This window comes from Dendronephthya gigantea, unplaced genomic scaffold (assembly GCF_004324835.1).
Source record: "Dendronephthya gigantea isolate DGI-Jeju-01 unplaced genomic scaffold, DenGig_1.0 000019F, whole genome shotgun sequence".
NCBI lineage: Eukaryota > Metazoa > Cnidaria > Anthozoa > Malacalcyonacea > Nephtheidae > Dendronephthya > Dendronephthya gigantea.
The window spans coordinates 342,853-355,041 of NW_021163029.1; the positions used below are offsets into that span (position 1 = coordinate 342,853).

General features: G+C 36.2%; 1 protein-coding gene across 4 annotated transcripts; it reads left to right on the forward strand.

The window, feature by feature from the left end:
- The first annotated feature begins 1,506 nt into the window (after positions 1–1,506).
- On the forward strand, positions 1,507–9,731 carry LOC114521155. Of its 4 annotated transcripts, XM_028541570.1 has the most exons (5): positions 3,327–3,590; positions 3,694–3,853; positions 4,438–4,775; positions 7,306–8,384; positions 8,671–9,731. In XM_028541570.1, exons 4-5 carry the CDS (start codon positions 7,409–7,411, stop codon positions 9,651–9,653), a joined length of 1,959 nt encoding a protein of 652 aa, XP_028397371.1. In that variant the 5' UTR covers positions 3,327–3,590; positions 3,694–3,853; positions 4,438–4,775; positions 7,306–7,408; the 3' UTR covers positions 9,654–9,731. The 4 variants fall into 4 exon arrangements, with proteins under 4 accessions (XP_028397373.1, XP_028397371.1, XP_028397370.1 ...); XM_028541569.1 differs by having other exon boundaries at positions 3,327–3,853; XM_028541572.1 differs by lacking the exons at positions 3,327–3,590; positions 3,694–3,853; positions 4,438–4,775 and adding an exon at positions 1,507–1,620.
- Positions 9,732–12,189: the final 2,458 nt, after the last annotated feature.

The window sequence follows — 12,189 nt, forward strand, 5'->3', positions numbered from 1 at the left end:
GTGGACTGGATCTGAGAATTGGATCTGAGTAGAAGGAGAGGAACAGAACTGCGCAGTATGACAGTATGTTTAGAGAATGTTTATATATACCGAGTTGGAAATAAGAAGGCTTTGTGAATGAGCAGTTTGTCAGGAAAAGGGCATAAAGATCGAATTTTGAAGTCGTCTAGCAAAGCAGTATGACCAGTACTGCTAAGGCGAGAAAGGATACTGACTGGGGCATGATGAACGATCTCCCCATAGGGTTGAAGGGTACCGGTCATGTAATATTGACCAACGTTTTCATATATCAGCGTATAAAAACTACGCTTTTACTTTTTATTATTTATTTTATTTTGCATTTTTACAGTGGATAAATTTTTGAGTAAAACTACTGTTATCAATTTGCGATGACAATATATGGCTGCTTAAACCTAGTGATATCTGAATAACATATAGGTTTAGGAAATTGGTCACCACCGGCATAGTTGGACCCAATAAAATTTTAAAATTCAAAATTCATAAATGCTAAAATAAATATTGTTGGTCAAATTTATTTACATTTGCTGACCAATAACATAGGAAAAAAATTATAATTTCACTAACTTTTTATCATGATGAACTATTGACTATTGAGGGATATTGGATAACACAGGTTACTGCTTTATAACTGGTGAGGACAGAAATACCCACGCTTCCCTTTATAGGGGGGCTATTATAGGGAGTCGGTCTATCCGGAAACCGCCATATTTTTATCCTCTTTCACCGTTAACCGTCATTTTTTTTCTTCGAAAATCCGTAACCGCCATTTTCCTGATCGACATAAAATTGGGTTTCTCTTCAAAGAACCATATGAACAGCATATGGCATAAAAGAAACTCCGCATAAAAGAAAATCAAAGCTTTAAGATCATACGAAAATCTTTGAAGATACCTTCCATTAAAACTTCCAAACATTGATTTTAAACCCGAAAAAACAATGATTTTTCGCTACCGTACAATGATCTCTTCATCGTAAACCGCCACGAAAACGTAGATATATCCGAAATCCGATCCTTGATGGATTAAGGCTGCTCTCCATTACCGTTCGCTTCACCCGCGCGGGCGAAGCGGCTTTTGAAAATCTGTCCATGCGACCGTGACGGGTCTGAAAAACAAAGCGCGCTCCCGCGCGGGCGGAGTGCAGGTAATGGAGAATCGCCTTAAAGCAGCCTAACCGCCAGACTATAATAGCCCCCCTTTTCACGGTAAAAACGGTGGACCGGGTATTTTAGAGTGTTTGAGAATCTGCATTCAGATCTAGATTTAATGTTATTTACATCTGATTAGCAAGGAAAATGCAGTTTCACCGCTATATTTTTAACGAAATACTCTATATCAATTCAAAATACGACTGGTCTGACCATTTTGGCCGCTTAATAATGGAGCGCCCCAAGTCTGAAATGAACAGACCCTATAAACTCATACGTGTTTTATCCTCTTCAAGGGGACATTCTCGTATAGGGAATTCCCAATTTCAGAAATCAGAACAAATCAGAACCTAACGTTCTCTGGCTAAGCAATTTGGCTAAACGCTGTTTTGGCTAGCAGATATATCAGCTAGAATATAGTAGATGAATAGGTTGAAAATGGAACCTTCCAGGTACGAAAATAATATTTTTTGGCAGAGTGGCAGTTTCTCTGTGATCGCGATAGGCATATATGGATGACGTGTACCTAATGTAACAAATATATATCACCCTTATGTATCTTGTAATCTTGAATTAAGATAAACAGTACTCGCTATCAGATAGAGAACATTAAATATCAAAAAATGAATTATAAATTATTCGCCGAAGGCGAGGTGAACAAATATTACAAAGGTGATTATTCCAATGTTTTGAAAAACAAAGTTGATGTAAACAAATGTCTCAACTATTTTACAATTTAAATAAAACGACGTGTTATGCGAAATAAAGTTCAGCTGTGTTCTAGTGCAATTAACGTACTGAACGTAGTTTATTTCCTAGGCAATTTTTTAAGCTATGTGAGATTGTAATACAATAATAAATAGTATTAAAGGAGGAGTCCAGCCTTGAATGCTGGTGGTCTTTAATTAAGAAACATTATAAACCTTATTAATAATATTTAATGTCAAAGAAAAATTAACCAGGAAAAAACAAACATCAAAGTCTAAAAACATTAAATTCCTGAGATTGAAATATGCTAAAAGCAATTTCTCACAGAGCTAGCTTGAAACCTATACAAATTACAAAAGGATGATATATATGCTTTATACAAAGCATATTTGAAGCATTGAAGACCTATTTGAAAAAGAGCAGAGACCTGTTACAGGTTTCACAAGAATTAGCCAAAATTTAACATCTGTTTACTTTTGAATTTTTTTGAAAAACATTTTGAACTTTTGGCAGGAGAAAACCTGGCCTCACTTTCTTGTAACTTGTCAGTGGATAGTTATGCAAAGTGAAAATTGTAGCCATTTTAGATGTTGACAAATCACATAACATCTGGTTTATTACATTATAAACTTAATGTATGCTACCGAGGAGAATAAGGAGTTTTGTTTTCTTAAGTCGAGCGAAACATTGAGACTCAAAGGGAAAAAACTCACTATTTCCAGAGGAATTGTACATTAAGTGTTTTGTTGTATAGGAATATAAACACACATGTCACACAATAATTTCATTTAAAAAAAAACACACATTACTTTGTCTTTGTTATGACAGTATGCGGGAATTAAACACTGCATTTCCCTAGCGGGAAACACTGCATTTATTTAAAGTCATGTGACTACAAATGAACCAATCACATTTAAAATACACAGCACCTATATAACAAAATATGTTATATAAAGTTCCCAATATAACATTCCTGCTTAATGACTACATGTTTAACTTAAAATATCAACTAAAATACACAAAGATCTAACTGTCTGATTGTTGCTAAATGTGCCTATATAACACCCAACATTTCCCTAAATTTTTCAAAAGTGTTTCTTGGCAAGACTTTAGTCATTACATCACCTAACATACTTTGAATAGCTAGCTTATAAAATAATAAGAAATATCAATGTCCTTACCAATGTTTTTTTCCTGACCAAGAGCTAAATCTTGATAGAAATCTTACTGCAGATGATATATCTGGTCCGGTAACAGTAGCTACAATTGCCATCTGATATTGTTGCACTGAAAACCATTACCAGCAGACAATTTGATAAAATACAAGAAAAAACATACTCCACTGGTGTTGCACTTCCACTGGTGTTTCATCTTTTGGTAAGAAAAACAAACTTTGATCATTCCAACTTCCATGGGTGTAGACACTGTAGACAATTCTCCATTTGAAATCTCTTGAGTATCCCTTCTGTATACTTTGGTTGGTTACTCACGAGTGTTTTGGCTTTACAATCTCTTCACTTCACTGTGATTCCCAGAATGTAGTTGATTTCTCCCAAATCCTCTTTGTCAAACCTTTGTGCAAATGCAACCTTTTCTCTTTTTCACATTTCGGTATTGTTGGAGAACCATAACATATCGTCGACATAATGACAAACTGAGGGCAAGATCAAGAATGACAAAATTAATCTTTTCATCTTTGAATTTCACTGACTTGGTATATATGCATGGATCTGATCAGTTTGATTTTTTGTGACCATTTGTCGTAGGGGATGTATTCACAGAAACATATAGATTTTATCATGTAATTCTCCTTGTAGAAATGCTGAGTGTCTTTGTATCCATTTGGCCAACGAACAACGAAGACCTGATTAAAGTGTTAACCCGGTTTTCCACTACGGCACTAGGCGGAATTTATTTAATTATTCATATATTTAAAAAATTTATGTACATGAATAACCACGACACATACATAGGCAGGTAACAACAGGGCTATAATTACACCCTAGCTAAGGCCACCCACCGCTAAATAATGAATATTTCAATCGAACGAAATTTTTCGCTCAATTTTCTTTTCAATTGTCAGAATTCAACCGTAGCGGACTTCCTTCACCGGTCACAATTGAAAAGAAAATCGAGCGAAAAATTTCGTTCGATCGAAAAATTCCGCCTGGTGGAAAACCGCCTTTTCGTACTACGGGTGAGAAGATTTCTTCGTAATCAAGACTTTGTGCTTTAGAATATCCTTGGGCGACTAGGCGAGCTTTGTATCTTTCTACACTTCCATCTGCGTTGTGTTTAACCTTGAACACCAAACGACCTCCGACAATGGTCTTCCCCGCTGGAGGAGAAACAAGTTCCAATGTCTCATTCTGCATGAGGAATTTATACGCAGTATCCATCGCTTCTTTCCATTCAACAGAATGTTTACAATTCAAGGTTTCCTTAATGTTTGACGGTTCATCAACATCATGATCAGAAGTTAGATTCCCAGCAGTTAGATTCTTCACATAGATTCTCAACTTCTCTTAGAAAATTTTCCTCAAATGTTACTCCCACTGCAGGTTGACCTGGTCCTATCTCTTCGACATTCATCAGGTCCTGAATGCAAGTTCAAGTGGTTGTTCTTGAACTTTATCCGACAAAATATCTTCTTCAGAAAAATCAAATGAGACTTGTAGAAAAACTGTTATTTAACAAAAGAAACATCCCTTCCACGCAAACCTATTTGATAATGGTTCAAAGAACTTATAACCTTTGGGCTTTGGTTCCATCGGGTAACCAACAAAGATAACTGCCTTCTCATCAAACCTCCGTCGATTCTCTTTTGGAATATGAAGAAAAGCTAACTGACAATCCCTGTTGTGGGACTTGTAGATGCAGTTGGACTTCGGTTTCGAAGGTAGGCAGCAGTGATAGAGAGCTTTAGATTTGACTACGGCTCCCGCTACCGCTACGAGATTCGTCACATTGACGTGATATTCGTGATACTTCGTATTGACGCCAGAGACTCGTAGCCGTCGCTCATCTGACTACGGCATTTTAAGAAAACTTCGTAGTCCTCACTACGTGGTTTAAAAAGCTATAAAAGTTGACATTTTCTCGTTTTTTCCAGAAAATAATTTGAGAGAACTGTTTTTCGTGACCGTGGCCTTTGATTATGTGTATTTTTCGAAATAGTAGGCGTAAAATTTCCGAAATATTTGACAGGATAAACATGCATTTATTATTGTGTTTGCAGAGTTTTATTATGCCAGTACGAGGTGGCGTATGCATACAACGTTTGTTTCGCGCCACAGTGACGAATCTCGTAGCCGTAGCGGGAGCCGTAGTCAAATCTAAAGCTCTCTATTAATAGCTTCAGGACTGCACGAGTGCTCTATTCATCCTTTCAGATACACCTAGCATGGGACATCGTCCCGTTTGTTTCCAGCCTTATTTGGTTATTATTCTCGAATAAAGTTGTTAAATTGAAATTAAATTAAATTAAATTAAATTGAAAAAATTAAATTAAATAAATTAAATTAAATTTTGTGCAGAATAGTAAGGGGTAGTATATATACGTTGATGGCTGATTGTTTTCTCCTTCAGGTATGATTTAATTCATTTGAACTCATTAAAGCAGTACTCACTCCATTATCCGTGTGGAGAACTTTAATTGATATTCCTTTGAGATTAGTAGCATGCTTACAAATTCTCTGAATTTTTTAAGGACCTTGTCCTTTCTCTTGATGAATGTATAACGAGAACAATCATCAATGAAAGTTACAAAGTACCGTGAGCCGCCAAATGAGTTGACCGACATTAGTCTAATGACATCACTGTACACCCATGACTTCAGATGCGGGCTTTCCTCCTTCTTTTCGATATTCAGTTCTATGTTGTTTTCCCAGGATACAACCTTCACATATTAAACGTCCCTTGCATTTCTCTTCACAGCTCATTTCATTAACCATATCTCCTTTCATCAATTATTTTACATTGCCAGTACCTCAATGACCATAACGATAATGCCACAGTTCCACATTAGAGTTTTTTCGTATACCATATACACATGCTGATCTTCTATTTGCAACAAATAGAGCTTTCTTTCCAATAGCTAGTAGGTTTCCATTTCTTCTTATACTTCACAGAACAAATACAAACGCATGTTGAAGGACCAAGAGCGGTAAATCGAACCATACAGTTTTACGAATCTCAGCGTGTTCATATTGTCAGCCATGTTTTAGTGAAATATCTGCAAAATTTGAACCAGTTCAAAGTCGATGAGAGTTGATGAGAGTGCACGAGAGTGTATGAGAGTTTGCGGTCAAACGCTAGCGAGAGTTGCAACTCTCATACACTCTCGTATTCTCGTTTGACCGGGGCTTAAGTTTCGTAAGAATGAGGGTATAGTCAAATTTTTTATGATCATCCGTTTATTTCCAAATTTTTACCAGAAAATTGCAGTCGTTTTCCCCGTGTGTATCTTGTAAAGCGCGTACAGAAAAAGAATGAAAATATTTTAACAGCTCATAAGTAATTAAATATGATAAACCAAACGACAAGTTTGCTTTCTTCAATTTATATTCTGCTATTCTCTTACTGCAATCTCATGTCAACTTCTTACATACGACTTTAGTGCATTATTGTTCATTGCGCATTGCGTTTTCACTTGCATGTGCAAAGTGTCCACCACGTGCAACCCTTACCTTTCCCTGTGCATAAGTATAATCAGTTCTTTCCATTCTCTAACACTCGAGAGAACGTATGTTCAATGATAATATCGATCAATTTCATCCCAGTGTTCTAACCACTAAGCTATGGAGAACGTTGCTTGTGGGGGTGTAAATTCACGTATGTACAGATGTATGGGGTGGTGCAGGTTGTATATGTCAGGGTTCATTGAAAACAATTTCTGAAGAATTGAATAATCATAACAAAAGTGATCCCTACCAGGTGCCCCCCAACCCAATGGCGATCAATTTTCATCCCTAGTCGGGCGTAAGTTGATAATCCTACGGTAAATGAAGCAATCGAGTCAATTTTAAAACTGAATTACTGTATCGATTTATACGGAATGACTATAGTCATGAGCGTTTGTCGTAGCAAACTGTTATGAGCTATATTCTTTTTTGGGGTTCCATTTCAATTATTCGATGTTGAATTAAATCATAATTGCTTATCAACATATAATTAAATTCTCGCGAGTATAGAAAATACAGACAGAACCGAAACTTCCTTCCTTTTTTAACCGGTTTGCGCGAAGGCGTCAGAAAGTCAGCATAACGGCTTAGACATTAAAAAGGTAACTAAATAGTACAAACCTTTAGTTTTCATGCAAACTCTGTACTGATATGTTACTACTCAGCGTCGAGCCATCCATTATTCTATAAGAGCTTAGTAGCAATGAAAAATAATATGAAAATAGTGCTTATATAATTGATTTTCAGGTTGCACATCTGGATGACCACTGACAGCCAAATTGATAGCAAATTTCCAACAAATTGGTTGTACTACCGCCTGTCATTAAGTTTGAAATAATCATCTGTCACAATGCCAATATTTGTCGACTTGTTCGTTTGTGCCACCAAGATGAGCGAAAACCGTAACGGAATTTACGAAGGTACCGTAATAAAGAAAATTGTACACATCATAAATGCTTTATTTAATGGTAGACTTGGAGGAACATTGCGGATAAAGTTTGATCCAACTTACGCACCTAAGCGACACATAAAAGAGTCGGTTCGAAAGATCGAGCAAAAAGTATGTGAATTTACCGGAGTGGCAACCCTCGTGTATGACCTTACTATTGTTAGGAAAAGCGAATCTATGGAAATCACTGTTGCCGCGACAGACATCAACTATATCTATACTTTGAATTACCATTTATATTTACCAACTAATCAACAAGTCATCGAATTATCACCGAAAGACCCCATAAAGAAAGTCAGGGACATTTTGTGCAAAAACATTCCTTCGCTAGAGGTTGTTACTCCAGGTTCACATTTTAAAAACTTTATATTGGGCTCTCCAGTTGGTTTTGGTGAGTCAAAAACCGTTCAGTTCAAGAGTTTACTGGTAAAGCGAACGAAAAGCTCCAATCTCACTCAAAGGTTGATTAAAAATGGTAAACTCCAGTGTTATGTCTCGGCATTTGCAAATTATAGAGGTGGCCATATCTATATTGGTATAGACGACGATGGGATAGTGCAAGGAGAAACTATCACTTTGCAGGATCGACTTGAGCTAGAGACTGAGGTCAGTAAAGCAATTAAGAATATGATATGGTCTGATAACAGTCAAACGGATGGAGAAGAGAAGCAATGGCAGATGGTTTTCGAAGAAGTAAAGTATAAGAACGGGGGAAAAGTTGCTTCAACTTTCGTAATCGTCATTTATGTCGCGCAACGTCTTGGAGGTGTGTTTACGCAGTTCCCTGAATCTTACGAAATGAGAGAAAATGAGGCAAAAATGATCGATTTTGAAACTTGGACCAAATATATGGTGGAAGGTTTGGGAAGGGCGAAAGGTAAAGTTTTGAATTATTCATAGACTTTACTCTGTCTAAGCTTGTTTTCCACTAGGTGAATTTGTTCTAAAATCCGGTGATGTGATTGGTTTGCGAAAAAAGTTGCCGCGAAAAAGTAGAATCGCTCCCTACTTTTTATCTGTTCGCGCGAATTAATAAATTCGTCTGGTAGAAAAGAGGCTTAATGTCAGACAATTTTACTAGAGCTGTTAGCCCCATACAGGGCATACCGCATAACAATTTTGATGAATAGCATTGTCAATGAAAAAAGACTGTGTTAATTTAGATGGAAATAATGAGGAATCAGACGAAACAAGTAAAGCATCGTACGAACTTGACATTGACAAAATGCTGACAAATCTTCTAATTGATGATTGCGAGTGGAGCGACTTGAAGGAAGCAGCTGACAAGGCACGAGACCACCACGACAGCATCGACATCAGATTGATCTGTTTATCGAAGTTGATAAAATTGTGTTTGAGGAAAGGTTATTTTGAAAAAGCTGATGAAATGTTTAAAGAATACAAGACAACCTTATCGAAGTCTGAAAACGTGAAAACGTTCGAGATCGTGGGAGAATATTTGAACTGTTTAAGCGAAAGATCACGTGGTAATTTTAAAGCAAGTTGCAAGATTGCCATGAAATCATTACAGAAACTAGATAAGATTCACCCTGATATCGTCTCAGCAGCTTATCTTGTTCTCATGGCAACAGTCTTCAATATTACAGCAATGAAAAAAGAAGGTAAAACTGAACGGAGTCCATTCATCACGAGAGCAAAAGAATGTTACTGCAAGGCTGAAATTCACTTACAATACGTGTCGCCTGAATTTAAGGCAGCGAAAATGGATCTCCGGCATAAGATTAATATGACCAAAGCAATGTTTTTCTCAGGAAGTTCACTTGAAGGAACAATGCTTTTAGATCGCGATGTTTCAGTTATAAATACAGATGAGGCGCAAAACTGCCTTGACGAAAGTCATCACATTGTAATCCGCCAAAAGTCTGGGCTAAGCGATCTTCGTTCTATTCAAAAACTTCTCGCCCAGTCCGACTTGTTTTACCAAGCAGGAACAGTCGCTACAGCACTTAAAAAAGAGCAGGTGATTTCGGATGCTTTGAAGTTTGCCAAACGAGCTGAACACTTGGCTGAAGATGCTGGCGTTCCTGAAATGAGGCAGTATGCTAGAAATCGCGTTATGGCTATCGAAAATCATTTACGAACTTTGGAAACGTTGGAAAGCCATCCATGCATCCCCTCACCATAGCTTTGGACATTGTTATCGAACTTCGTTCAATCAATTAATCCATCAATTAATCAATCAATCAATCAATATTTAATTAATCATGTTATCGAACTTCGTTCAATCAATCAATCAATCAATCAATAATTAATCAATCAATCATTATCAATCGAATGAAATAAAGTAATTATCAACGAATCAAATCAAATCAACCAATTAATTAAGCTAGTATACTACGATTAAATGAAGTATGCAATAAGTATTACAAACTCGACGATTATCTCAATTTACAAGTATTGTAGAATATTCTAGTTTAAAAAATTATTATTGTTGTAGTTATGAATAAATACTTTATAATTATTAATAAACACAATAGCACGGATTGATTCAGGCAGATTATCCCATTAATACGCCGCGCAAGAGACTGCTTTGAGTTTCTTCCTATGAGTGGAAATATTGTCTCCCACCAGCTACATTCAGTAATGGCTGCTCGCACACCCAGACCCCATAGATCAACCAAGAAAATAGATCAACCAAGCAAATTCACCTTTTATATCGAGAAGAAAATTAATGATTTGCGATGGAAGTTATAATAGGCAATACCATGTAATTGACCAATCTTCCTCTAAACTAAATTTCAAACTTTACGCGCGAAAAAATTCTTACCACGTTTTCTATAAACAATTGCCAACTTCGCAAGGCGATAGTTTAAACATTTTGCAACCAATCTTTTTATTCTTACTCCATTTTGGGATATCCCTTCCAACTGGACTGGTAATTTTTTCTATAGTTTTAAATTTAGTTTAAAAAGAGAATAGGTCATTATGACTTGCTGGAAAGTAAACAGCACTTTAGGACATAGGACAGTATCACAATCTCACAAAAAATTATACCACCTCCATGATTATGATAATCATGGTGACTAAGTACGGCTGATTTGAAGCTATTCCAACATTCTAACATTTATTTTTTAAATAATATTATAAAGTGTTTTACACAACTCGTAGCCACCAAATTCTGATGACACACTATACTATATATAGCCGTAATAATCAAAGTGAACGGTTATAATTAAAGCAAAATTAAAAAATTCATTTGTTACGATAAAATGTTATGAGACTCTGACAGTGGTGGTCAGTTTAACCTTTAGTTTAATATATTCATAAACGATAATTAGTTTGCAGTTCTGTTTTGCATAGTTCTTTCAACGCAAACTGAATGCTTAATAAAGGATCAATAAGTAAAAAGAGGCCGTCGGCTTTAAATGTGGAGCCAAATACTAGCATCCTTGCATAGATCTCGCGTTTAAATCATTGTATTTTTGTCGGCAATATTATTTTCAGCGATATATCTGTTCTATATGTTTGTTCGAAAGTTCCAATATCTGTCCTGAAATTTTACAAAGTCTTTTAAAATAGCGTTGGTGTGGTACCACCTCTCATGCATCTTCATCGCTATAATAAAGCAATATCCATGGCCTTTATATTTATAAATAGGAACTGTTGCTTTAGACTGAATATCTGCACAGTGAAATACTGAGGTAGCGACACATGCATTGAGGTCGACGAGGACAAAATAACATGCAACCTGGTAGAAAATGCCTGGGGCCGGTTGTATGAAAGCCGGATAGCGCTATCCACCAGATAGTGATTTTTTCAACCTTTCTAAAAATGCTTGAAAAGCAATGAAATTTCAGCATTGGAACCAAAAATTATTAAAGACGATCCCCGATATAGGAATAAAAAGATTTAATCAAAATTATACCAAAAACGGGCGCGATTTTGAAGCGATTGAAAAAACCACTATCCGCTGGATAGCGCTATTTGTAATTATGACGTCAAATTTACAAATAATTTCTGGTATTCTGTAATTGTGACGACATATTTACAAATAATAGATTCTTAAATAGACCTTTAGACGTGAGAGTAAAACTTGAAATCCATTTCATTAATGATCTAAATCTAAAACGTTGTGATGTTAAAATGTTGTGATGTGATTACCGAAAAGGTCAATTTGAATAATCAATTTCTCAATAAAATCAACTGCTTTATTCTAATTGCCGTCAAGCAATGCATGGATAAGCTACTTATCTCTCGTAAATTTCTAGTTCAAATGCAAAAATTGGAGAAAATGCTATAACTAAATTAAAACATATTCCACTTTTGAGTGATTGAAAACACTGGAATATCATAATATGCTGCCTATTAGGACTATTAGGAATTTAGGAGGCCCATTCCGAGGACGAATCTCCGGCAGATCGTGGGGCGAACTTCACAGTGATACAGATATATTGTATTGCCAATGATTACTGTGCGTAGGCTATGATTATTTCGACTTCTGTATACTCTCTGTGTTTTTTATCTGCATCTGCAATAGACCTTTTCGGTAATTACGTCACTACGTTTTACGTCACAACGTATTAAGTTTAGGCTACATTTTAAATGGCTTCGAGGTTTACTGTCACGAGCCACGTGCAAAGATGCAGAACACATGCATGAAAAAGATTTTTTCATTTTGACCAAAAAATGTGTAAATAATCCACAACGCGAGAACGAGGCTC

What these genes read in the sequence shown, in the direction of transcription:
- LOC114521155 (XM_028541572.1), top strand. Translation starts at nt 7,409, where the DNA reads ATGCCAATATTTGTCGACTTGTTCGTTTGTGCCACCAAGATGAGCGAA. An exon ending in AGGTTTGGGAAGGGCGAAAG is followed by an intron (nt 8,385 to 8,670) that starts GTAAAGTTTTGA and finishes GTGTTAATTTAG; the next exon opens with ATGGAAATAATGAGGAATCA.